Raw genomic sequence first — 26,567 nt, forward strand, 5'->3', positions numbered from 1 at the left:
TTTTATCAAGCTATAGTTGATTTACAATATTGTATTAGTTTCAGGTGTACAGGAAAGTGATTCAGTTATACGTATAAATACTTTTTCAGATTCTTTTCCATTATCATTTATTATAAGATATTGAATATAGTTCCCTGTGCTATACAGTAAATCCTTGTTGTTTTAATGAACATAATTTTAAATGAAATATTAATTTTTTCACTTTTCACTATCACACAGACACGTCCTGACCAAAACAGTAACCACTAGTTATATATGGCTATTTAAATTTGACTTTTAATCAATTAATCAATAAAATGTAAAATTCAGTTCCTCTATCACACTAGAAATATTCAAGTGCTCAGTAACCACCAGTGCCTGGTGGCTACTTATTGTACAGAACAGATAAAGAACATTTCCACGATCTCAGAAAGACATGTCAGTATTGATACAGACAATGAAAAATTGGAGAATATACAGTGTTAATGAAGGCAGTGGAGAAACAGACCCTTTCATGTAGTGGCGATGGGAACAAAAATGCTGCTAACTTTTCAAATATCAATTTAGAAGTGTCAGTAAATACTTAAAATACACATGCACTTAATAGAAGAGAACTGAAATTACCTCAATATCCATCAATAGGAAACTGGTTAAATAAATGACCAAACACCCATACAGTAGAAGATTGTGCAAATAATTTTAAAATACGTATATAAACAATACATGCCAGCACAGAAAGCCATGCTAGATAACTTTGGATGTAAAAACACAAATCACTTGACAATATGAAAGTATGAGACTATTTGTATTAAAATATAAAAGGAGATATATATATATATGTATGTGTGTGTGTGTGTGTGTGTGTATGCATATATATATGAAATTACTTAAGGATACACCACGACTGGTTAATGGAATGGTGGAGGAGATTGGGGAGCATTTTCTTTTCATTTTACATCCTCTGATACTTTTTGGACTTTTTACTATGATGAGGAACCATTGCACTCAGTCATACACTAAGGAAATGAGATAACCAAAAGAATGTGATGCCAAATGAATGAATGAATGAATGAACGAATGAACTAACAAACAGAATTAGATCTGCATGTTAAAGACCTGTTTGCTCAGCCCTGTGCTGATCTGGACTGAGTCAAGTTTATGGATTCTGCTCCTATTGGCTGAGATCTTTACATATCCAACCCAACCCTAAGTCATTGACCCAAGGATAACGGGGTAAAGATGAAATCATATCTTGTGCGTTTGTACAGCTACAAATCCCATGGACCCCCAAGGAGGGCCTTGAACCCAAAAGATTTTGGGTGGTGGGGGGAAGAACTGGTGACTGGAGCTCCTGGAAGGAAAGTCTTGCCTCAGCCCATCCCTCTCCCACCACCCCTCCCTTCTCCACCCTATGCAAGCACACCTTTTCCTCTCCTCCACCACCTCCTTCCCCTGGCTTGTTCCGGGCAAGAGAAATGCAGATCCAAAATCGTTACCCTTCCTCAGAACTCACCTGGATTGGACATGCAGCAAATTAAGCAATGATTCAAGCTGCTCCCATGTGTCTACTTAAAAGCACACCAGGGAAACCAGGCAGCAGAGCTGCAGACCTTGTGGAAGTCCTATCTGTCTGTCTATCTATCACCTATAATCTATCTATCCATCATCTATCTGCCATCTGTTTATCATATGTACACATGCATACACATATACGTATGCATGCATGTTTATATATATTTATATATATACACGCACTTGCACACGTGCATCATTTGGTTTCATAGGAGTCTGTGGAGCAGGTCTAAGTGTTTGTCCAGACAGATGCTGTGCTTACCACTAGCGTGGGGAGGATCCACAGAGAGGAGGGACAGGAGAGGGGAAGGGAGGGCACTAGTGTCCGTGGGTGGGCCTGACCCCCAGGCAAGGAGAGAATTTGGCTCCTCTGGTATATTTTTGTTGGATCAGATCATTAGATGGAAGTCTTCGAGCCTGGTCAGTGATAAAGAGGGAAATGTTTTATTTCTTAGTGTGCTCAGAATCACAAACTTCCTCCTAACAGACAAAGGGCATCCAGCCTCAAAATGAGATCTTCACACAGTAAAACAAAGATGTGTCTTCTGCCTCAGCTGCTCTCTCTGAAGCTGTGTTTCCTCCGCACCAGGACTGAAGCCCTCGGGGAGCTTGGCCTGGACTTCCCCCCAGCCCTTGGCAGCCCCGAGGCCTGGCCTGAGGAGGTCCAGGAGACACGTACAGGTCTCGCCTGGCAACAGTTTTTCTCCATTTAACGAGTCTCATTTGACCGTAAGACTCATTTTTTTAAGTTTCTGACTCATGCCAGGCTCAATTATTTGGTATTTTGGCTTGATGAACGCAGGTTTTAACCCACTTAGGGCTGTTTTTCTGCCTGGTTCTGGAAGCTTGGGGTTTTGTAATTACTTCTCAACCCCAGCCAGCTCACTGCTCCTATCTTCTCTTGTACCCCTCATCCTCCCAAGACCTATGGCCCCTGTCGGCTTGTCTCCGTAGCACACACATAGACATACAGACACACACAGAGAGACACACGCACATTAACTAGATACTGGACAAGTAACCCTTGCAATGCTGGAAGGTTGAAGGTTTGAGTATTATTTCAATTAATACAACTAAGGCAGGGAAAGGGGAGCCTTTCTGGAATGTTACGTGAGAAGCTGCACTTCCTCTTAAATTCTGTCTCTTCTGCAGTTTTTTTTTTTCCCCTTCCCTTGAAGACTTATCCTTCAAGCAAGGATTCTAAGGATTTGTTTTTCATCTGAGACCACCTCCTGGCTGCAGACTGAGTGGAACTATGGCAAGTGAGAAGAAAGAATTTTTAGTAGAAATTAATGTATAAACATCTTTCTTCTTCTGTCTCTCCTGGGAATGACCCACATACCAGAAAAATGTTCAGTCTGAGACTTTTAATTCAGCAGAGATTTTCCTTTTCATCGATTATCATAGGGAGTCATGCCATCATTCCCTTTGGGGGAGGCACAGAAAGAAAATGGCCTGTGTGGGAGCCGTCTCCTCCGAGCATCCCAGGGAAGGACACGCGTGCCGGGTTCTGCCCTTGCTCCCAGTTGCACGTGCCCGGCTGTGCCTCTCTCCAGAAGGCTCGCCATCAAATCCACCCTATCTGGCTGCCCGGGGCTGTTCAGGGAGGAGGGAGCATCCTCTGGGCCCTCCACAGGGCTGCTTCTCCTGGCCACGGTTCTTTCTCACTCTGTGTCCATGAGAACACGAGTGCCCAGCATCTCCTAATCTCCCCATTTCACAGCAGGGTATCCTTGAGATTTTGATGCTGTGCCAGATTTTTGTTTAAAACCCACCTCTCAACAGACAGTTTTAGATGGGCCAATAACATTTATGGCCTGCGAAATACCCTTCTCTTGGGACATTTTGTTGTGCTTTGAGTACATTTTAACACAGTGAGGTAACATGGGTAGACTCCTGGGGACATGGAGCTAGAAAGCATCTCCAGAGACACCCCATCCATCACCCTGACACCAGGCAGGCTTCCCACACCCCCTGGACAGAGGTAAATATCCTGTTCTCACAGGCCATCAGGAAGAGACCCAGGCTAGTGCTGACTTCTCTTCAACGCTGTCTATGTTTGTATCACAGGGAAACGCCCATACTAGACTGCTGTGAGCTTTCAAAGAGCCCAGAGTTGTATATTTTGAACCAGATGTAACAAAGAAACCTGACTGTCGGCACACTGTTTAGCTGGTACTGAAAAATGCCACTTCAAACCAAATACACCTACCCTTGAGGCTGGACCCGATTGGACAGCTTTCATTTTATGTGTGACTGTCTATCCCCTTAGGATCCCCTCCTCTGTTGAATCTGGTCAGCATTAAATGGTGAGGTTCTGCAGGTGTACCCTTATGTTTTCCAGCTCCCAGAAATCACAGCCATCACGTCCCCTTCCCTAAATCGTGTTAGCAGGAGGAGAACCGCGGTAAAAAGCAAAGAGCTCCGTTTCATGGAGGGTGTTTGCTTAGACACATGCAAAGCCTTCTGACATTTGATGCGTTACTTTGGATTTTAGACCCAGCAGCCTTAAGGGATCCTTTCCCTGGATTTCCCCTTCTGCATGCAGTGCACTGCGGGAAACACCGATGTGGTCTCGCGGCGGTCCGGTTACATTTTGGCATATGATAATCCACAGGGCCTTCTGCAGTTAGGAGCAAAATCGCCATCTCCCTTTCTTTCAGCTATTTCCCTTGGCAAAGGGAACGGTCATAAGGAACCGGATCGGTCAGGAAAGCCCTGACCAAGAGCTGGTACGAAGCTCAGACAAGACGCAGCCTGATGAGATGCGGTGTGCGCCGTCATTGTCTGAGACAGAGGCTCTGAAATTGACACCATATGTGCCCGGAGGAGTAATTGCTCCAACGGGGGAGAAAAGCAACACGTCAGAACATTTTAGTAACACCTAATTCATCCCGCAGTTATAAATAAGTCTGATGCTTGCTTAAAAACAAAAGTCGAAAGACGCTTTGACTAGATTACTTTTGTGACAGTGCTTCGGCTGAGGTGAACTTTATTAGGGAGACAACATGAATAAAAAAACACGTAACAACTTTTTATGGTATATTTTACATGATTTTATTTTTTTTGCAGTAAATAAAGTGGTTATAGGGCTCCAAGGAGAAGGGCCCAGATGTTAGAGAGTTGTGTGAAATTTAGGGGAAACCAGCTGTAAAAAGCACAGTTATAAAACAGGCTGTCAGTGCCACACATCTGGACAATACAGCCGTATGTTCCTAGTGGCTGTCGTCACCCAAAGAAAACTCAATAACCTTATTTCACCCCAATTAGGCCGCATACCAACAGGATCAACATTAAATTGCAAGGGGGCAGGGCGGGAGCCTCATTCACATGGCGCCTCTGTGTCAAACAGCTTTTATCTTTCATTGGAATTTGGTCACCAAGAAATAAAAGATTGCTAATATAGCCATTTCCATTATTATAAAACCCTCTTTAGTTTATAACATCCTAATAATTCAGCGTTTGACAGTTTGGAGTATTGGCTACGCCAAACATAGACTTACTGTAGTATAAAACTGACCCACCAGTCATCCTTACGTGGAGCCCTGCCTGTCTCTCCTCTACCCTCATTTGGGAGTCTGAGTCTAGCACCATTGTGGGAAGCGCTCCCCGCCTTATTGGAAAAAGTTCATTTTCAGACAACCCAATCCATTTAGAGTAGAGGATAAATGCCTCTCTCTACGGCATTGGGGTGTTTTTCCCTAATTTTTTTGGCCAGCCATGAGGCACCTTTGCAGTAAGACAAATATTACAAAACTCAAAATACCATTTCATCTTTTCATCACTGGCAGGCTGTGCCAAAGATTATAAAACGCCACTTTTGCTAATAATTGTGTTTCTTCATAGGTGTTAATGGCAGCAAAAGCAATTATGGACAGCGGAGAGAAATTAACCTTACCACTGATAGGGAAACTCTTGAAATTTCAGCTTCTCCAGATTAAATTTAAGGACCAGCAGCGACGGGAAAACGAGAAGAAGGTACTGGGCGGGCGATGGTGGGTTTTCTAAAGACGGCAATTAGCGAGTGAACCGTAGCCAGGTTCTCAGGGGCACTTCCTCTCTTTATAAGCCTGCCACGAAGTGTTACCTAGCACATTTAACTGTTGCCTCAACTTTTTAGGGAAAAGCCTATCTAAAGATCTGTTGGAGGAATTAACATTTTCTCAAAGACAAGCCCATTAAAAATAAGTTCCCTTACGCAGAAATCTGACAATATCCAGGGCACGTGGCTGAGGTGGTTTTTGTGGTTGTCTGTTTGTATGCTAATAACAAAGAAGAAAACCAAGGAGAGAGACAGAGTCAGGAGAAGTAAATATAAAAGGTGAAAAACCCCGCAAAGTCAGGGTCTAATACCTGACTTAAAATACTTAATACGCTGTTCAGTAGGTGTACCTATTAAAACGATAAGCTCCATCAGTGTCACCTTCCTAATAATCTAAATATTTCAACAGTGATCCATCACGTCCACTCCCATGTTAAATGTTTGATTATTTCTTCACGTGTAGATTTTTCATTTAATTTGCCGATGGAAATCAATCTGTGTGCTTCCCAAAGATTCATTTTTTTTCATCTGAAAAACATATTTTAAAATACTTTTAGCAAAATGAGGCCAGTTTCAAATTCATTTGCTATTTATCCTTAGTCAAAAGAAAAGATGTTTTTCTTATTTTCCAGATCATTTTTGGAAAGCCACATGCTTCTGAATGTACATGTGTAATATGTGTGTGCGCACGCGTATGTATGAAATGGATTTATAAGTCAGTTGTTTCTTTATGCCCTTAAGCAGAAGAGGCAAAAACCAACTCGTGGAAGAAGAAAGAGAAAAGTGAGCGTTTTCCAATAATACCTTCTTCCCCTTTGCAAGACCCCCAAGTCTAAGTTTCCTATTTCAATTGAACTCTTGACAGCATAATCGTAGGAAAAAATAATAATGCCCCCTTATATTTATAATAGAGGGTTTTATGTTTTTCAGAGATTCCCCATATAGCATCTTATTAGGGTGATATATATTGTCCCCAGAAAAATTCTACTCATAATGAACACAGTTGATGGCATAGTTTTCTGTCTATTTAAAGCTCTTTCCATCATGTAGGAGATTTGTACCCTAAGAAATATTCAGGGACGTTAAGACTTGGCAGAAGAAAAACGGGAAAACTCGAAACTAGTATAGAAACATCTTCTCTTGCCTTTTTAAAATTCCAATGTCACATGGGAATCTGAATTATGAAAAGTAGACTGTGAGTCCTGCAAAAATTCTTGCACCTCCTGTTTGCTTTGTGCTTTTCTGCAGCGCCTACAAATATATGTAACGTGCTGAGTGCCAGTTTACTTGTTTGCCACCTATTTTAGGTCAGTAATTGTAACAGGAGTAGGTTTTAGATTTCAGTTAACAAATGTTAAGTAGCAAAAAATGGAATATCCTGGCAGACCAGGAAAATTTTTAAAGCTAAAAACAGTATAAAAATATTTCTGCACTATTTTGCTCAGCATTTCTTTGAAATGTGAACGATGTAATAATACAGTTATGAGGTTCTGAAGATATGCAAATAATCTTAATTTAAGTGTTGAAAATTCAAGAGTCTTAAGGAATTAGTGTTGAATTTTAGGTTTATGAGAATAAAAAAGTAATAGAAGCATAAGAGAACTCTTTGAGCAATTAAGAGCTAACAATTACATAATCTAATTTGATGTCTTCATTACATTGGTTTCCCAAAATACCAGCCCCAAATCTCTGAGTTGCAACCATACGAGTAAGTGCTAAATAAATCGATGAAAACTAATTGGAATGGAGTACTCTCCAGGAAAAACTCCTGGTAAAGGCAAAACTAAGGGTGTTGTGTGAGGGATGATATAATCTATGTTCATTTCAACAGCACTGCCCAGCGGGTCAGTTGGAACAATTGAGGTTAATGCTTGTCAGCCAGGGAGTTTCGCAGACAGCAAAATAAATATAAAGTATGCAAAACTGACACCATGCTGTGGATTAGAAAATGAAGAAAAGAAAAGGAGGATTTTACCCAATTTTTCTCTTTTCTGAACCCCTAGTAAGATTCTGAGATTCCTGCAAGGAGGGGCTATCTTTTCAGCTTTTCAACATCCACGTGAAATGTATGTTTTCTCCCAGATATTAATCATATTGCTTACATCTCTAAGACCCAGAGTATCTTTCGTATCTTCTATGTTGAATTTTTAGAATTGTATTTTTTTAATGAATGCTTAAAAAATATCCATAGCAATACTAGGAAAGAAAATACCAGGGAGAAGGTGTGAACAAAAACAACGAATATAATTAGGCCCCTGCCCCTTTTCCACAGTGGAACAGATGTAATGTATACGATATATTTGATCCTGTTTTAATCAATCAAAACCTTTCCTAAAAAACAAATGGTAAATAATATCATTCCAGTAACAGCCAGATACAGTAAAAATATGATTTTAGATTCCACTAATTTTTATAATTTATAACACTTTAATCTGGGCTAGGCTTGACATGCATTTGCTTTGTCCATACAGAAAGTGTTCTGGCTAATTAATATTATAAAAATCATACAAGGGAAGGTATTTCTTAGAAGAATAGTTTTGAAGCCTTTAGCTCCTAGGTTTCTGGGAGACAGATTCCTGTCTCTAATAGTAATATGTTGAATATATTTGAAAACTTTTATCTATGTGGAAACATCTTGTTGATTACTTCCAAATACACATATAATGAAGAAAATATACTGTATTTCTATAAATATATTGTAGCAGTTCAGAACTTCTAAATGACTCTTTCATATAATTAGTCACAAATTAGATTGTACTATAAACTGAAAAAGGGAGTATTTTGTTTAGAAATGAATTTTCCTTGCACACATCATTATCTCAACATTTATTCTGCATTGTTTTAATTTAGTCATCTGAAGACTACAGTTTATGATTCACATTTTTAATCCTTTTTAACTCCAACTTTCATGTTATCTATTAATTAGAAACATTTTAAAAAACCAAAACACTTCATTGTGAATCAAAATATTCAAAATATATTGAAAATTCAGCTAAAAGAAAACATTTAATCATCAAGCAAATTAAAAATGGCTGTAATACCAAAAAAAAAAATTAACCCTTTGGCTGTTTAGCCAAACTAAGTCTAGTCTTCTGTGCTTCTGAGTCGAGTTCAGAACATTTGCGTAGGTTTTAGGAAAAGACCCAAATATATTCTAACTGTGCTTTTAATTTGTGAATTCAAATAACCAGCCCATATTTTCTTGGATATTTTTAGCATATCTTTCATAGAAAAGCAGAAGAGTTTTCTTCTTCTGGTTTACACACTTAATACAAGTTGCCTACTTTCCAATGTCCTAGAATTGAGGAGACGGAAGAAGTGCAGTAAAGAATATGGACAGATGGTACTGGTAAACTTTTCTTAAAGCAGCTCAGAATTAAAAACACCTACATTTGATAAGATACGATGAAGCCCAAACAACCCAGAGCCTGCTCCAGAAGACCGATGAAGAGAAATTAGGGTAACTTTCACAGACATTTTCCAGCTTACTCCAGTGGAAACCCCGAAACACTGGACACCAGCCAATGTAATGCCATTTTGTATGTGTGTTTTGTTTTAAAAGAAAGGCCATAGGGACATACCAGGAAATTACAGGCTGGTTAGTTTTGATTCAGTTGTGGTTAAAATCTTCAGAAACTATTTTAAGAAATCAAACAGAGGAAGAGCAGAAACTCAGTTTAGAGGGACCCGTGTGGTTTCAGGAAAGGAATAACTTGCTTCGCTAACTGGATGGAATTCTTTGAGGCCGGATTATCGAAATGAGGATACTACCAACAAAACTGTTGGATCTAAAGAGCTACAAAATTCAGCATTTCAGAGTCAGTCATAAATCACTCTCTGGCTGGCTTGCCTGTAAAACAGAGCAGTGCTTGCCTAATTGGGATGCTACTAATTAATGAAGCCTTTCTACAGACTTTAAGAAAAATGTAAAGGAACACACATATTTCAAATAGAGTAGTATTTTGAAATATAAATTTCTATAGTTACAGCAGATAATAATAATAGTAATAATAATAATAATAATAATAATAATAAATTAGCCAGCATTATTGTCTGCTTGGCACTATACTAAGCTCTTTATGTATGTTTATCATTTAATCCTTTAAATGACTTTACAAGATACAGAGTATTTTTCTCAATTTGCAAATGGGGAAACTGAGGATGTGAAAAGTTGAGTAACTTTCCCAAGGCCAAAGCGACTCAGAGGTGGAGCTAGGATTTAAATCCAAGATTTTCAGACTCCAAAACCATGTTTTTAACCACTTACATACTCCTTGTGAGTGTGTCTCAATAATTATGCAAAATGGTGCTCTTGACTCACAGTCAGTGAAGAATTGCCCAGAGATGTTCCCTCATGGGAGCAAATGGGATCTACTAACTTGCTAATTACGTTGCATACAACAACATCCTGAGGTTACATGGGGGAACTGGTCAAGGAAAGAAACAAAGCTCACCAAAGACAAAGGCCACTGAACTAGCCAACCAACTCCCAATTCCCAAGGGAATCCTGACTTCTTATCCAGTCCCAAACCCTGCCCAGAAATGCGCTGGTCTCTAGGGGAATCTTTTAAAACTAGACTTTCTGAAATTATTCCAAACATCCTCAGCCCTTCTGGATGCTGAGATAGGATAGCATTGGTGCTAAAACCTCTAAATCACGTAGGATTCTGCAGGAGACAGGCATCAGATAGACATCAGACCCATCCCCTCACCACTACCACCCAGAGACATGGCCACGTTCTGATTCTGTGGACTAGCAATTCACCCTAAAGTGGCAATGTGGCACCCCAGGACTTTCTACAGGGTTCTAAAGATTGTGTCATTTGGCCAAGTGAACCCAGTACATTCATAGGCTTACATTTTCTGCACATAGCCGCTCTCTAGAAAAGCAAGCTCCTAACTCAACCCCATGCAGTATAGTTTCTATTTGGCAGGTGAGCAGGGAGGGCAAAGAATAAACAGAAAATATAGAAAAGAAAAAACAAAATGTTTATAATGCCGTAACTCTGTCACAATCAATATTAACATTTTGGCATATTTCCTTTCTTTCTGTCGATTTGTTTCTTTACATAGCTGTAATCATTGTAAAATTTTTTTAATTCATTTTTTCTCAATTCAAATATACCATCATTTTTACTCAGTATCACAGCATCCACATCTATCATAATTATTGGCTGGGTAATTGTCTATTGACTGCCATACTTTTCTTAAAATTCCTTTATTATTGAACATTTCCATTATTTCTGTATTTTTCGTAATAAACAGTGTTATGATGAATAACTTTATCATATAAATTTCTTCATATTTTAATTTCCTTAGCATAGGTTTATAGAAATGGATTAATTGAGCCCCAAAATGTTCCCACAACCTTGTGTTTCCACCATAGGTTCTACAACCATTTGAAAGACCCCATTCTCCAATAAAAAAATAATAAATGACCCCCTGGTTCAAATGAACTTTGAACTTATTAAAGATGGAGGAGTTTCATGAAAACAAATCTGTTTAATTATGTTTAATCTACTATACCTCAGACTTATTTGACACCATACATTTCTTTCAGTCCATCTACTGTCCTTTCACATCTGTGACCAACAGAATAGATTGTTATGAGATGGAGTGATACTTGAATGAGAACTAAGTAGCCCTCAGAAGACAGACCTTGTTTCTCAAAAGCCGCATAATAATGGAGTGACTTAAGTCATTTAATCTCCATGAGCATCTTTTCTTATCTATATCCTTAACAATATTATTGTGGAAGTCTCATGATAGAACATACATGAAACACAAAATTATGCACAAATATATAGATGGGCTATTAACCATAAAAGCAAGATGATGTATAGTATTTACCATCAGTTCCACTGACTTTTACCATTTACCTCCCTTTCATTGTGAAGAACAACAGAATGAATACCCACTGAGGTATTTGAATGTTGATATTAAAAAGTAATTTGGTCGGGGGAGGATATATATAGCTCAGTGGTAAAGTGCATGTCTAGGATGCATGAGATCCTGGGTTCACTCCCCAGTGCCTCCATTAAATAAATTAACCTAACTACCTCCCCCTACAGAAAAAGATACAGTTTTAAGTAATTTAGAAGTAAAATACCATCTAAAATATTTTGAACTGTCAAATGACTAGGTTGCCTTGCTCCAGAGAAGGAGAATTTTGTATTTTTCCCTTTAAAAAGAGAGAATAACAAGATGAAGGATTCTGGGTAGGTGTCACTCGATACTCTACCGAGTATGTGAAACACATAAATTTTTTGTTTGTCCCTAAGACAAGAGCGCCACGTCCGCTACGTAGCTTAACTGGGTAAGAAACCTCTGTGCCCATCCAAAGCTTTCTCACAGGAGGCGGTATCCAGATGCTTTCTGCACTCACTGCATTTTAAAGAAAATGTACTCTGCAATGAACTTGACTCTCCCTTCAGATGCTGGGGACCGTGTGTTCCCCAAACATGGCAGAAAATGGGGCTTTTTGGATACATGCCTCCTAAATTTTTGACTTGAATTGGCAAGAGTTCCCTCTGAGTTCTTTAAGTTTGAGCAAAAGACCATAGAATAGGAATCTATATAGTTGCTCTGGGATATTCTTGTAATTCTGCCAATTGAAGATACATCAATGTTAAATGGAAAATGCAGAGCACTAAGTTGTATAGAGGCAACAATAATAATTACATTAAAATTATGCATTAACATAATTTGAAAGAATACATTAATAGCTTCTTTACTCCTCTGGATGGTGGGATTATGGTGGTTTTTGTAAGTTCTTTATATTTTCCAATTTTTCAATAATGATTATTTTTTATAATTTAAAAAGATACTTGATGTAAGTCAGGGTTTATAAGTATTTTAAAAATCCTTTGATGAAAGGAGGGAGATAAATATTGATAATTTCAGTGTTAATGGAAATTAGTGTAATAGATGCTTGTCTCTAGGATACCAAGTTTGGCTTTGCTAAGGGAATGCAAAGACAAAAAAAAAAGAAAGAAAGAGAAAGAAGAGGGTACTTAAAGGAAGAGGAGCTGAGGAAGATGAAGTTCTCTGGAGAAACAGAAGGGCATCCAGCTGGCGTTTTTCAGCCCCTGGAACGACAGAGTAGAGGGAGGGCAGACCGGTGTGGAAAAGGAGGTGTGAGGGCGTCTAACACGGAGACTAGCAAGAAAACTGTAGAAATAAAACAAGTTTAAGGTTTGGGGGTCACTGACACTCCTTGTGTCTCTACCACAGCTGTGTGTCTGAGGGCAAACTGAGTGTCTTAATTTATACGGTGGGAATAAAATTACGCATTTTGCAGGTTGCTTTGTGAATTAAAGATGATGATGTCTGGAAAGCACATATCACACTACATAACTAAGTCACTGCTAAGTTACCTCTTATTTTGAAATCTTGGCTGTCAGCGCTGTTCTCTCTAGGATCTCAGGAAACCTTGCAGGAGGAAAGGCTCGGTCCCTCACCTTAAAGAACCCCAGTCTTTGCTACAGAGGCTCCCAAGGGATGAGAGTTATGTGACTGCCCAGGTGCGCGTACCCCACCTACAAGGGCCCACAGGGCTAGAGGACCATGTGTGTCTTATGAGAGTATAAATGTCTGCTGTCCGCAGGAAATTTTTTTCAGAATGATGGAATCTGAATGACTGTGTAAAGGTGAATGAAATGAAGGAAGGTGAACTTGAGAATAATTTAATCTAAAATGGTTTCTTCTTTTCAGTTCTAGAGATCACCCTGAGATTTTATGTAAAATGATAGTTGTAGAGGTTTCTGGTGGATTTTGATGGCCAGGTTGGGACTTCTCTGTGGCAAGACTAGCTGTTCGCCAGAGAGCTGTACAGGGTTTTCTGCTCTAGTGGACTCACCATGATCCCAGGCGTGGCCCTGAGAGCACCTGCACCAGTCTTACCAGTTCCTCTCAGCTGAGTGGATTCAAGGGCACTGGTTTCCTTTTAAATTAACAACCTCAAAATTTCCAATAAGCTCAACACTGGCAGAGAGTTCAACCCTATTTCTTCAGTGAGCTTGCTCCCTCACTTTCTGTGATGTTATCTTCTCTATTCAAACCTCCTACCTCGTACCTGACCAATCTGAGTTGATAACTTTGCCTCATCGTTCACTTGAAAAAATGGAGATTTCCTCAACACCATCAAGACCTCTCTCTTTTTTGCACTTGCATCCAGCCACCCATCCCTTCTGTTTTTAAATTGAAGTATAGTCAGTTTACAATGTTACAATGTTGTGTTAATTTCTGGTGTACAGCATAGTGATTCAGAAATATATATATATATATATACATATAGGGGCGGGTATAGCTCACGTGGCAGAGTGCATGCTTAGCATGCAAGAAGTCCTGGGTTCAAACCCAGTACCGCCATTGAAAAACCAAATAAATCAACCTAATTACCTCCCCACTGAAGAAATATATATATCCTTTTCATAGTCTTTTTCATTATAGGCTATTACAAGGTATTGAGTATAGTCCCCTGTGCTGTACAGTAGGAATTTGTATCTATTATATGCATAGTAGTTAGTATCTGCAAATCCCAAACTCCCAATTAATCCCTCCACTCTGCTCTTTCCCTCCTGGTAACTGTAAGTTTTTCTATGTGAGTCTGTTTCTGGTTTGTTAATAAGTTCCTTGGTGTCCTTTTTAAAGATTGCATATATAAGTAATATCATATGGTATTTTTCTTTCTCTTTCTGGCTTACTTCACTTAGTATGATGATCTCTAGGTCCATCCATGTTACTGCAAATGGCATTATTTTATTCTTTTTTATGGCTGACTAGTATTCCTTTGTATAAGTATACCACAACTTCTTTATCCAGTCATCTCTCGATAGACATTTAGGTTGATTCCGTGTCTTAACTATTGTAAATAGTGCTGCTATGAGCATTGGGGTGCATGTGTCTTTTTGAATTAGAGTTTCCTCTGGATATATGCTCAAGAGTGGGATTGCTGGATCATATGGTAAGTCTATTTTTAGTTTTTTAAGGCATCTCCCTACTGTTTTCCATAATGGATGCACCAAACTGTATTCCCACCAGCAGTGTAGGAGTGTTGCCTTTTCTCCACACCCTCTCAGGCATTTATCATTTGTGGAGTTTTTTTTTGAATGGTGGCCATTCTGACTGGTGTAATGTAATATCTCATTGTGGTTTTGATTTGCATTCCTCTGATAGTTAGTGATATTGAGCATGTTTTCATGTGCCTATTGGCCATTTGCATGTCTTCACAGGAAAAATGTTTGTTTATTTTTTTATTGGGTTGTTTATTTGTTATTAAATTGTAATAGCTGTTTGTATATTCTGGAAAATGAGCCCTTGTCAGTCTCATAGTCGGCAGATATTTTCTCCCATTCCATAGGAATGTCTTTTCATTTTTTTTTATAGTTCCCTTTGCTTTGCAAAATCTTTTAAGTCTAATTAGGTCCCATTTGTTTATTTTTGCTTTTATTTCTATTGCCTGGGTAGACTGCCCTAGGAGAACATTGCTAAGATTTATGTCAGAGAATGCTTTGCCTATGTTTTCTTCTAAGAGTTTTATAGTGTCTTGTCTTATGTTTAAGTCTTTAAGCCATTTGAGTTTGGTTTTGTGTATAGTGTGAGGGAGTATTCTAACTTCATTGATTTACATACTGCTATCCAGCTTTCCCAACATCACTTGCTGCAGAGGCTCTCTTTTCTCCAGTGTATATTCTTGCTTCCTTTGTCAAAGATTAACTCACTGTAGATGTGTGGGTTTATTTCTGGGCTCTCTATTCTGTTCTGTTGATCCATGTCTGTTTTTATGCCAATGTCACACTGTTTTGATTATTGTGGCTTTGTAGTATTGTCTGAGGTCTGAGAGGGTTATTCCTCCAGCTTCAATCTTTTTTCTTGAGTATTGCTTTGGCAATTCTGGGTCTTTTGTGATTCCATATAAATTCTAGGATTATTTGTTCTAGTTCTGTGAAAAATGTCCTGGGTAATTTGAGAGGGATCACATTAAATCTGTAGATTGCTTTGGGTATTATGGCCATTTTTAGAATACTAATTCTTCCAATTCAAGAGCATGGGATAGCTTTCCATTTCTTTAAGTCGTCTTTAATTTCCTTAATCAATGTTTTATAGTTTTCTATGTATCAATCTTTCACATCCTCTGTCAGGTTTATTGCTAAGTATTTTTTTTATGTGATTTTGGAAAAGATTGTATTTTTACTTTCCTTTACCAATATTTCATTGTTAGTGTAAAGAAATGCAACAGATTTCTGTAAGTTTATCTCGTATCCTGCTACCTTGTTGAATTTATCAGTTTTAGTAATTTTTGTATAGAGTCTTACAGTATCATGTCATCTGCCTATAGTGAAAATTTTGCCCCTTCCCTTCCAATTTGGATACCTTATTTCTTTATCTAGTTTGATTGCTGTGGCTAGGACTTCCAATACCATGTTGAATAGAAGTGGTGTCAGTGGGCATTCTTGTCTTGTTTCAGATTTTAGAGGGAAGGCTTTCAGCTTTTCACCATTGAATATTATGCTGGCTGTGGGTTTGTCATAAATAGCTCTTATTATGTCAAGATATGTTCCCTCTATACCCACTTCAGTAAAAGATTTTTTTGTCATGAATAGATGTTGAACATCCATCCCCTCTTTGCTCCTCTTATTAAACTGAGAAATTGCCTTTCTTCCTATCAAAGTCCAGTTATTGACACATTCTCTTGATCTTATCTTGCCTCCTCAAGGACTTTAGTCTCCCAAGTGCCTTCAGTATCTCTCTCTCTACTAGATAATTCCATCAGCCTGCAAACACAGCATCTCCTCACTTTACGTATACACATGCATACACACACACATACATAGATAGCTTGACCTCATACTCCCCTTCTGCCCACCCATCCACTGAACAGTCTCAGAGCCCTGGTTCCCCTTAACCACCAAACTTCTCGGAGCGGTGGTCCACACAAGTTGTTCTCCTACTGTTACTTCCTATTTACTCCTCCACACTTCACCATAACTGCTCTCATAATGTCACTCCTAACAACCAATACTTTCAGTCCTCCAGGTCTCTAGCTATATTTTTTCATACCTTTTTGCTACTTTTCTCTTTGCCAGCATCTCCTCCTATATCCAATCTGTAAGTATTGGAGTTTCCAGCATGGTTCCAGGTTCAATTCTCATATTTCTTGAGCTCTCCTACCCCAGGGGATTTTTTTCTTTTCCCATGCAGTTAACTACTATCTCTGTGTTACCCATACTTGAATTTCTAACTCCAGCCAAACCTCTCTTCTGAGAGGAGAACGTGTATCTTCAACCACCTCCTTGTCATCTCAGGAGCATCTCAAATTTAACAAGATTATTCGGAACAGTCTGCTCACCTTAAGTAAAAACTGTTTATCACTCCAGCTCCTCTGTCTCTGGTAGTAGCAGATAGGGACCCCTGGGGTTAGGCTATTAGATAAACCTAAGTTCTTGCTACCACAGTGTACTCAGAATCCACCACTCGCCCTGCCCACCACCAACTGAGGTATTTATTAGGCCAGGCTTGACTCCTTTAGGATAAATTCCCTTCCAGAAAGCTGTTTGTGTGACAGTTTCCTAGCATCCGCCTCTCCAGTCCCCGTGTATAGATGTGCCGTCTCACAGCTTGGGTTCCACCAGGGATCTCCACTCTCCTGGCTTATAAAATGAATAAATGAGTAAAGAAGTGATTGGATGAAATAAAGAATTCATTCACCTGACAGGATAAAAGCCATTGCTTGCTCACTGTATGATTTACAGAAAAAGTCTTCTCTCTTTCCAGGTGCTAGAAGACAGGTTTAAGATTGAAAAGGATAAAGGGAAAGCAAAATCTCCCAAGGAGAAGAAGGCCCCAGGTGCCAAGGTTGCCAAAGGAAAGGGAAAGGATCCACCTGAGGCAAACGCAGCAGTGAAGAAGACCACCCAGTTACTAAGGAGGGGAGAGGAGGATGACTGCAAACATTACATTGGTCAGTAAGATGTTCCTTTCACCTCTTGCCTTATGACCTACAGAGTCACTTGGGAAATCATCCCAATAACTATGTTTAATCTTCCTCAGCCTTTTCACTCTCTTCAAGACCATGAATCACATATCCCCCATGACACCCTAATAGAGAAATATTTCTATTTGTAATTCACTTATGTTTTGAGCCAATTTTTATTCAGCCATGTGACTTGCTATAGGCACATTACATAGTGCAGGTGACAGATGAAATAATGAGCTGATTGTGCCGCCAAGTTGCTGACTGTCTTGCTGGGAACATACTCATAAGGCAGTGTAAAGTGATTATTGCCCTGAGTGAAATACAGTGGTGATAAAACCAGACCAGTTAATCATGCAGAGCACGTAGCTTCCTGACCTCAGCTTCTCCCACTATCAGTCTGTCCTAGGCAGAGCCACCAGAATTTTGTTTCATTTTAGATTATTGACATAAAAATGATTTGACCTGGGCAGCCATGAGTAATTTATTGCCACCTTCCCACGAACCCAAAAGGAGCTACTGTTGTCATTTGCTTCATATTTAAATGAGATGGCAGCCGTCACGTCCATTTCCTGTTTGACTCCCCTAATGTATCTCTGCTCTCAACTTGCTAGATTTAGGAGAGGTTATATTAAGGATTTCATAGGCAATATCAATACAGATTTATTTTAGTAATTGAAGAAAAATCACTGCTTGGAGATTGAAAGTTTGTGCAGTCCTTGCACTGCTGTAAAATTGATCTTAATGGCCTATTGTGATATTTTCAGGTACCATCTTGTATTGATCAAAGTCCGACAATTATTTTCACCCCGCATAATCTCACGTTAATATAAATATGTTAATTACATATATTAATAATGCTAATTAAATTTAATATAATAATAGATATTATCATACTAATTACTATAAACTCATGTTTTAACACTAATAAAACAGTAATAGAAGGGCAAAATAGAGGAGAAAAATTTTAGGAAAGTGCACAATATACATTTTTTAAATTGAATGCAATAAATACATAGTTGCTGCATAAGACATAGCATTCACACTGATTGACATAAATACACAGAATGCTTTGGTAGGGAGCATGCTCATATTCAGTATTTCCCTCTCCTGTAAACACCTCTACTTATAAAATACCACAAAGCTGCAGCTACTCGTAATTCAGGAGTAAAGCCAGATGTTGCTCAAAATGCTCAAAAGAGATTAGAACCAAGAAAACTCACAGCCTAAACTTTTTCTTTTTCCTTCTTTTTTTTTTTTTTTAACAAAAACCCAAGCACACATTTTCCATGACGACAGGCCCGATGTATGTCTGTCCTCCGATTACGACTCTGTCTCATTTGCAAAAGTGATTTAATCTTCTGTAAACCGACCACGGCCTTCTTCCTGGAAGGGCAATAATGAAAACCAGCCTACATGACTGCATTCCAGCCAACCGGACTGTTTCTGGCAAGCCAGAGGGAGGATAAATGCATGCATAATGTATAGAACAATTGAACTGGCTGAGAGCAACCTGTTCTCTTTTACAATGACGGCTGCTCTTCTTTTATGGTATTTTGAACAGACGATGAGCCAGATGACGGTGCCCAACACTACATTATCGTCGTGGGCTTCAACAACCCTCAGCTATTAGCGATTATGACTGAGCTTGGCATTCCCATAAGCAGCGTGATTAAAATATCTTCAGAGAATTATGAACCTCTGCAGACACACCTGGCAACAGTTAGCCAGCAACAGGAGAGTTTTCTGCAGCCAGAAGGTATGTGGTCCATTACACGGCTTACTGAGTCCTTGAATATCGCCTGCTGTCCTCGAAGTACAAAGACGATTTTCTGTCCAAAACATAGTGATACAATACATACATTATTCAGTCCTTTCAAGACTTTGCTTTGCTGTTGATGCCGCTTGCGCTAGCCAGGGGTTATAAACTTCACAAATTCCAATCACACCCTGTGTTTACACCCCTGCGTAGCTAGCTACACAGAACACAGACTGCAGGTCAGAAGACTTGGTGATCCACCTACATTGCTCAGGAAAATCTGATCTAGAACTTTTCCCCAAAGCAGGAGCTGAATGGATCAACTGCAGATAATCTGTCCTTCCGGAAGCCACAGTCGGCAGATGGCCCGAGGGACGTTGTAGCCTTGGATTCTTGCTCTGCTTTGCTACTGGCCTATTGTGATAAATCAGAGGGGGTGTTTATCTTCCAGGCCTTAGACTAGGAAGTTGTGGGATGAAGGCCCAACCACACGACTCTTCTGCCATTTGGAGCCTCGGGGTCTTCACCTCAGGGGGTTGGACTAGACTACCTCTGGGGGATGAGAGCAGAACTCTACTGTGTACTTCAGGTAGTAGAATTAGGATTCAGTGTAAGCCCGTGTGACCTAGAGGTCCAAGCTCTTTTTCCCATATGCTGTTGCTTTTATTGTTATTGATTAATAATATCCTTTGCGCAGTGCTTTGTAACCTACACAGCCACATCCCACTCTCTGTAACACAACATTTTAAAAATTGCTGTTCTAAATTAGAAATGGCTACCCCAATAATCATAATAACTACCATTTACTGGGCACGCGCCGTGGGTCTGGGCTCAGTGCTCAAGGCTATAAGTATGTCGATTCATGTAGTTTCCATGACAGCCCTTGGAAGTCTGTTTTATTATTTCCATTTTGCCAAAAATGACTCTCAGTCTACAGGCAGCTATTAAGTAAAGGAGTTGAGATTCAAACCCAGCTACTCCTGACGCTCTCAAAGGATAGTTGTAACATTAAATAACTTATTATTGAAGCCAGTGAGGAAATGGTGCATAAGTTCCATAGTCTCTTTAGGAAAAATATTTAATGTGTAAAAATAAAACCATAGAAAAAGAGACTTTACGGGAGAATAATGAAATCTTAGTAGATCCTATTTAGTTATAGATGAATAAACATAAATATGGGAGACAAATTTTCAAGGGTAATTTGTGGAAAACTGGCATTATTTTACAGTCAGAGCACAGGTGCCCAGAGAAGCTGGTAGCTGTTTCAGTGGGACTGAAAGTTAACTGAAGCATGAATCGTTGATCCAGTCTGTTTTTAGCCACGTGGGAAGGAGAACTGGATCAATGGCATTTCTAACCGATTATGCAGCAAACACTAAAATACTCAAAAAGTGATTTGGCAAAAAAATCTGCTTCTATATAGATGCCATCTAAGAGTGATGGAAATTTCAACCATATTTAGCTCCCAAAATGTGTGACCTTATCATAATCTTTCTGGGCCTCAACTCTAAAAATGAAGGGATGGGAAAATTTAATATCAATTCCAGAAGTAAAATATTCTGGTTATTTAATTATCTAGTCCAGGTTCAAACACTGAAGAAAATCACATTTCTTTATATGCATTTTCTGGTACTGTACAGACATCTTGCAATGCATATGACTCACCACGTCCACCTAAAGTGGGAAGAAATTCGGCAGTCTCATTTTGTAATGTAAACATGTTGCTCTCGTTAGATATAGAAGCTGAAAAATTGAAGAAAGAGCATGCCATAAAAGAACTTGAAATTTTCTGGAAGTACTTGGAACCAATCCTGAATAATGAGAGACCTGAAACAAATCTCTTTGATGTGGCTCGGCTTGAATACATGGTCAAGGCTGATGACTTTCCCTCCGACTGGTCAGACGGCAAGATGCTGGTTAGTACGTGTGTTAGTGAGAGAGTGGTTTGAACATGTGGCGCTGTGGTTCCCTTTACCCCATTCATTCATTTCACAGATGCTTCTTGATCACTGACTATAGAGAGGCTTTGTGCTAGGCTCTCTTACCTTCAAGACAATGATCACACTGAATGCCCAGTCATGGGTATAGCCCGATTCTTCAGCTTTTCCTGTGTGAATTAACGACAAAAGAAAAAGATGTCGATGAAGATAGAGGATGCTAATTACTTTATTTGGTGACAGTAGAGTCTTAATATGTAATATATTCATTGTGAAAATAGTGAATTTTACAGTTTGTCTGATTACACTGCCTTTCTTTTTTTATATATGAGTTCAAAGCACTGTTCTTCTAGGGCCTTGCTTTTATTGCCAAAATCATATTTTTAAAAAACATATTTGGCCAACAGGATCTATCCTAACAGGATGACTTGTCCTCAACAATTAGCAGGCATTTGCTGAGAGTGTTTCTTGGCCCCTGCTGTCAAGGTGCTTGCAGAGAGGCAGGACCAAAACCGTGATCAGAGAAGCAGTGTTCGAGGTGCCACACATCTGTGTGCTTTGTTATATCATGCACACTCTGAGTTTCCTGTTCATTCAGAAAAAGAAGAAATGGGATGCTTTGAAAAGTAGCAAATGCTAGATATACGGGGGTGTTTCTGAAAAAAATGTTGAGCAACTACTTATCCTGGATGTCGGGGAAGCTATCCAGGCATTCCTGTTACTGAAAAAGAGATCTCTCAGGTCTCTTTCTAATTGACCCCCTATCCCAACAAACAGGGGTCCAGGAGCATTGAATCCCTTGCAGGGCAATGTATCTCAGCATCAAAAGGGGCTGAACTGAAAGCAGAGTCCTGGAGAGGGACCACAGTGAGGCTGCCTTGAAGGTGGCTGGGAAAAGCAGAGTAGAGGATGGGTGTCTGTGGATGGTGACTGAGAGTAGCTGCTGTGAAACAAGCAGAAGACCAAACCTGACCGTGTAAGAGGAGGAGAGTGAGATCAAAGCCTGGAATAGTTTCTGAGCCAAAGTGTAGGCTGCCCATGGCTGTGGATTGGAGTACATACATTTCTCACCATAAGAGTCCCTGATTTCCTTACCTTAAGATGGATGTGCACTTAGCAGAGCAAGTGAAGACACTGAGGAAGGGGGCCTAGAGCTGAAACTTGAACGATGGACAGGATTTGAATAAGTAACAATGGACAGATTAGTTGGAGTTAAAAAGGCTATCAACAGAAGGCATTAGATGTCACCATGTAGCAACAGAATACTTAAGTCTGATACCTTGCCAACGGTAAGCATAAATTTTGGCTTTGAGCTCAACGCGGGAAACAAAGCTGAACCTAGAAAAGCTGGTGCTGAAGGCAGAGCTTGTGCTGGGCAAAACTGGTTACTCTGGACTCCCCTTGCTTTGCCTCCTCCCACTCCTTCATCTACACACCTCGCCTTTCACTCCCCTGCCTCTTAAACCTGAGCTCAGAAAAGAGCTTGCACTGCCACTTGTCCTTTATTGCTCAATGTGAAACTGGGCTGCGTTTCCCCATCCCAGCAACACTGACATCCCAAGTCATGTCGTGCTGTGAATATTCCATCCCATTTCACTGTAATTCTAGACTATGCCTAGCAAATGTGTGATATATTCAGGAAGAGGCTATACCCCTGGGATCCTGAAACATCATCTCAAAGGCAGGTTTCTATTCATCTTCTATAACTGACCAGCTCTTCTACCAAGAACATAAAAATCTATGCCTAGCAAAAGCCCACATCCACAAATTTCAGTTTTGTGGAAATAGTCCTCCTCTCATTTGGGCCAAGTTCTGGCTTCATACCTTGTCAAAAACGTGTTCACTTTTGATTCGATAGGGCAGAGATCCCAGCCTGAATCATCATTCAGAGGAGGCAATAATAAAAGTCTTCTAAAGCAGCCTCAAACCAAGAACCTTTGGCTCCCCTCCCTTCTGTGTGTCTTCTTTACCCTCAGGCACAGGCTGAGAAGAGCTGAAGTGCAGTGAGCCCAAGATCGAAGACATTCCATGGCATCATCAGTACGTAGATGTGAACAGCAAGGCACCCAGTTGCAGCTGCAAAAGACCCAGCACGGTTCCCAGCATCCTGTTTCCTACTCCAGGGTTAACCATTTTCTGTTCATTGGAAGATTTTAATCAGTTCTTTTTTTTAAGAAAGCGAATGTGGCTATATTTTCCTTTTTAAAAATGTAGAGTGGAAGAGTTTAAGTGGCAATTAAAGTTCAGAAATTTCATGGTGAAAAAATATTATCAGCTGAGTTGAAATACTAGGTATGGTAGAACATTCCTGACTTCAGAACTGAAGATGAACGTCCAGGGTGTCTAGTGGGGCCATGAATGTAACTGTCAGGAATGAGCACATTCAGCTGTCGCAGGAGACGCAGGGCTGTGCTTCCCGCCTGCCCACACCGATCTTCTATCAGCCACTTTGCTGATAGGTATTTATTGACCCTTTCTTCAAGCCAGGGCTGTGATCTGGGTTCGACTGCAGGAGACTTTCAGAGCCTAGGTATGCCTCTATAAGGTATGGTTTGTGAGTGAACAACCTGGCACTGAGGGTGATGGGGAAAGGAAGCCTTGAAAGCAGTTCAGTAAGAGAGTTGGGATCCAGAAGAAAAGGCCATTGGACTCAATATTGAAGATTGGAATTCATTTTAAACTCAGGATCACTTAAGAAATACACAAACAACAAACCTATTTCTATTTACAAGGAGACTAAATGCACAGTGTAGATCCATGGTGTCTTGCTCTCAGATCTATACGTAAGTTGATAATGGTCTCATATCCAAGCCAGGAGCCAGCCAAGTTGCCTTCTTCCTCTCTGGAAGAAGGAAAGCATTAATACCTTTGGCCACAAACAAGCAGACTATATTTCTGCTGAACCAAGGTAACGAAAGCTTTACATCAAATAAATGCCCATCAAGACGTGCTGACTGCTCACGGACGACATCTGCAACATCTCAAGTTAAGACTTTGGTTGCTGAAATAGGTTTCTGGCTTTTAGCATGTGATTTGCTGTTGGATTTTAAATTAAATGAACTATGGGATAATTGGGCAGAAGATTTTTACTGTTTTTCTTATACATACAAACAAACATGTTTATATACCAGAATTTGGGCAAAGACTATCAGGTTGAAGTTTAACTGAAGAATTCTTAGGCTTTGTTTTTTGGGAGAAGTAGGTAATTAGGTTTGTTTACTTATTTTTTAACGGAGGTACTGAGGCTTGAACCCAGGACCTCGTGCATGCTAGGCATGCGCTTTACCACTGAGCTATACCCTCCCTACTGTAGCCCTCCCTCTTAGCGTGGATGCATGAAGCTCAGACTGACAGCTGCGCTGTGATAGTCAAGGCTAGGCGCTTCCCTGGACTCCTGCCAGACTGTGATTCAGTGGCCCCACAGGAAGCTTTCTCACTCTTACCACTTCAATTCAGGCACAGGATGAGCTTATTTAATCCTTCTTTGCTTTCAAGCAGACACACCTAGTGCTTTTCTACTTCCGGAAATGAAAGCCCGGATAAGAGAAGCATCTGATCTATAGCTTGCCTGCCAGACCATACAGCTTGTGGGTACTGTAGTAGTAGTAGTCTATCAGTATGTCTTCCAGGTTTTTTCCTCCCTAAAGGTAGCACAGGTGAAAGGAAGGAAAAGAGGCGAGGAGGAAAGGAGGAAATACTGATTGCACGTGCACTGCCGAGTACTTACACGGATGGTGCTCAAAGCTGTGCAGGTGATTTCCACTGTCGCCAAGTAAGAGCTCATCCACAGCCTGTCTTGGGCTGAGGACAAGGAAACCACATATCCAGTGTGTTGCTTTAGGAACTGAGATACCTAAAAAATAGTCCACCCTGCTGAAATGAATGAATAGGGCATTTTCCACTATGTTGAAGCATTCATTATGCTCCTACAATATTCGGCAGCCACAGCCTCTCCCAAGGGAGCAAGCAGTCTGCCTTGCGGTGAACAAGACGGGCCAGAAGGGCTCCACAAATGAAGGCTCAGTCCCCATGGCTGGGATTCAGTGGTTTGGGGACCAGCTGGGGATGCACTTCCCTGTAAAAAGTGATAGGTTTGGCTCTAAAGGAGATTCAAACCATACTTCGGATTCCCGCAATATGAAACTAATAACTAATCATCACAAATTCTCTCACCTGTAGCTGGAACTGGGCACAGAGATTTTTGAAAATATTGCCTGTTTGATGTACGACAGCCTGGACTGGAAAAGGCAGCACCAGCACTATTTGGAAAACATGCAGCTTATTAATGTCCCGCAGGTGGTCAGCGAGAAACCTGTCTTAGAAGCTACGTCGATTTCTGAGGTAGGCGCATGCTTGGATGTCTTTAGTGTGCTGAGCGATCAACTGAACAACTTAATTTTCACGTTCATAAAACATGGAAGGAAAAAAATCACATAAATACTGGTAGCAAGGGAACACTGCCTGCTGGGATTTCATGGGGGAGGGTGGAATCGAAGAAAGGCCCCCAGGCACAGCGTCAAAGGGCATTCACGTGGCAGGGGCTTTATCAGCCTCCCTGACTATCTGCCACACGCAGAGGTGATGATAGAACCCACTTTCAGCCGTGGTGCAATGAAGAACATCTGGAACAAGGAGGGATACGGATACCTGAATCACCATGTTTATTTGGCACCTGCCATGTGCTAGCCCTGAGCCAGGTGCTGGCAAAACAGGAATGAGCAAGACCCAGCCCCTGTCCTCACTGAGGACATCCCCTTTAAAGGGGATGGCAGTCAAGCCAAAGGTGGTTTCAACCTAGCGTGATGAATGCTGGGAGAACAGGAAGCTGAGGATGCAGTAGAAGCAATAAATACGGCACCTGGCCTGATCCCAAGAAGAGCAGGGTGGAGAGGCTGGAGTCAGGATAAGTGATGTGGTGAAGGCTGAGCATGAATTGCCCAGGCAAAGCCTGACTGGGGAGAGGGACAGAGTGGTATTCTCAAGAAAGGGGCCAAGACGCACAAGGATGTGGAGGTCAAAGGAAAGAAGCCAGGATCACACCACGGGGTAGAGCAGTGCTCCCAGGCCATACTGCAAACTGGAGAGCAGCAATATGAGCTGGAAAGGCAGGAGCCAGAATGTCCTTTGGTGCTGAGCTCAAAAGAGTTTGGGTTTTACCCTGAAGGCCCTGGGGGACCATTGAAGGATTCTAAGAGGGGGAATGGCATGATTCCTAGTCACTCTGGGGAGAAAAGTCTTTTTGACTCAGTGCCCCATCTTCCCATCTCTTTCTTGGCAATTGCTCAGTGGGCTCTGTTAGGAAAA

At 40.4% G+C, this 26,567-nt stretch overlaps 1 protein-coding gene across 7 annotated transcripts in view; it reads left to right on the forward strand.

Moving 5' to 3' along the window:
- SPAG17 (sperm associated antigen 17) overlaps positions 1–26,567 on the forward strand; it is a 356,415-nt gene that overhangs the window by 205,721 nt on the left and 124,127 nt on the right. For all 7 annotated transcript variants that reach the window (XR_012075867.1, XM_072967909.1, XM_072967912.1 and 4 more), the window contains 5 exons: positions 5,398–5,529; positions 17,369–17,555; positions 19,132–19,326; positions 21,061–21,242; positions 25,443–25,604. Coding sequence is in view for 6 of the 7 variants with exons in the window: in XM_072967909.1 (XP_072824010.1) it covers positions 5,398–5,529; positions 17,369–17,555; positions 19,132–19,326; positions 21,061–21,242; positions 25,443–25,604 (858 nt within the window). In the remaining variant the exon portion in view is untranslated. The remainder of the gene's footprint in view (positions 1–5,397; positions 5,530–17,368; positions 17,556–19,131; positions 19,327–21,060; positions 21,243–25,442; positions 25,605–26,567) is intronic.

This window comes from Vicugna pacos, chromosome 9 (assembly GCF_048564905.1).
Source record: "Vicugna pacos chromosome 9, VicPac4, whole genome shotgun sequence".
In the NCBI taxonomy this organism is placed as follows: domain Eukaryota; kingdom Metazoa; phylum Chordata; class Mammalia; order Artiodactyla; family Camelidae; genus Vicugna; species Vicugna pacos.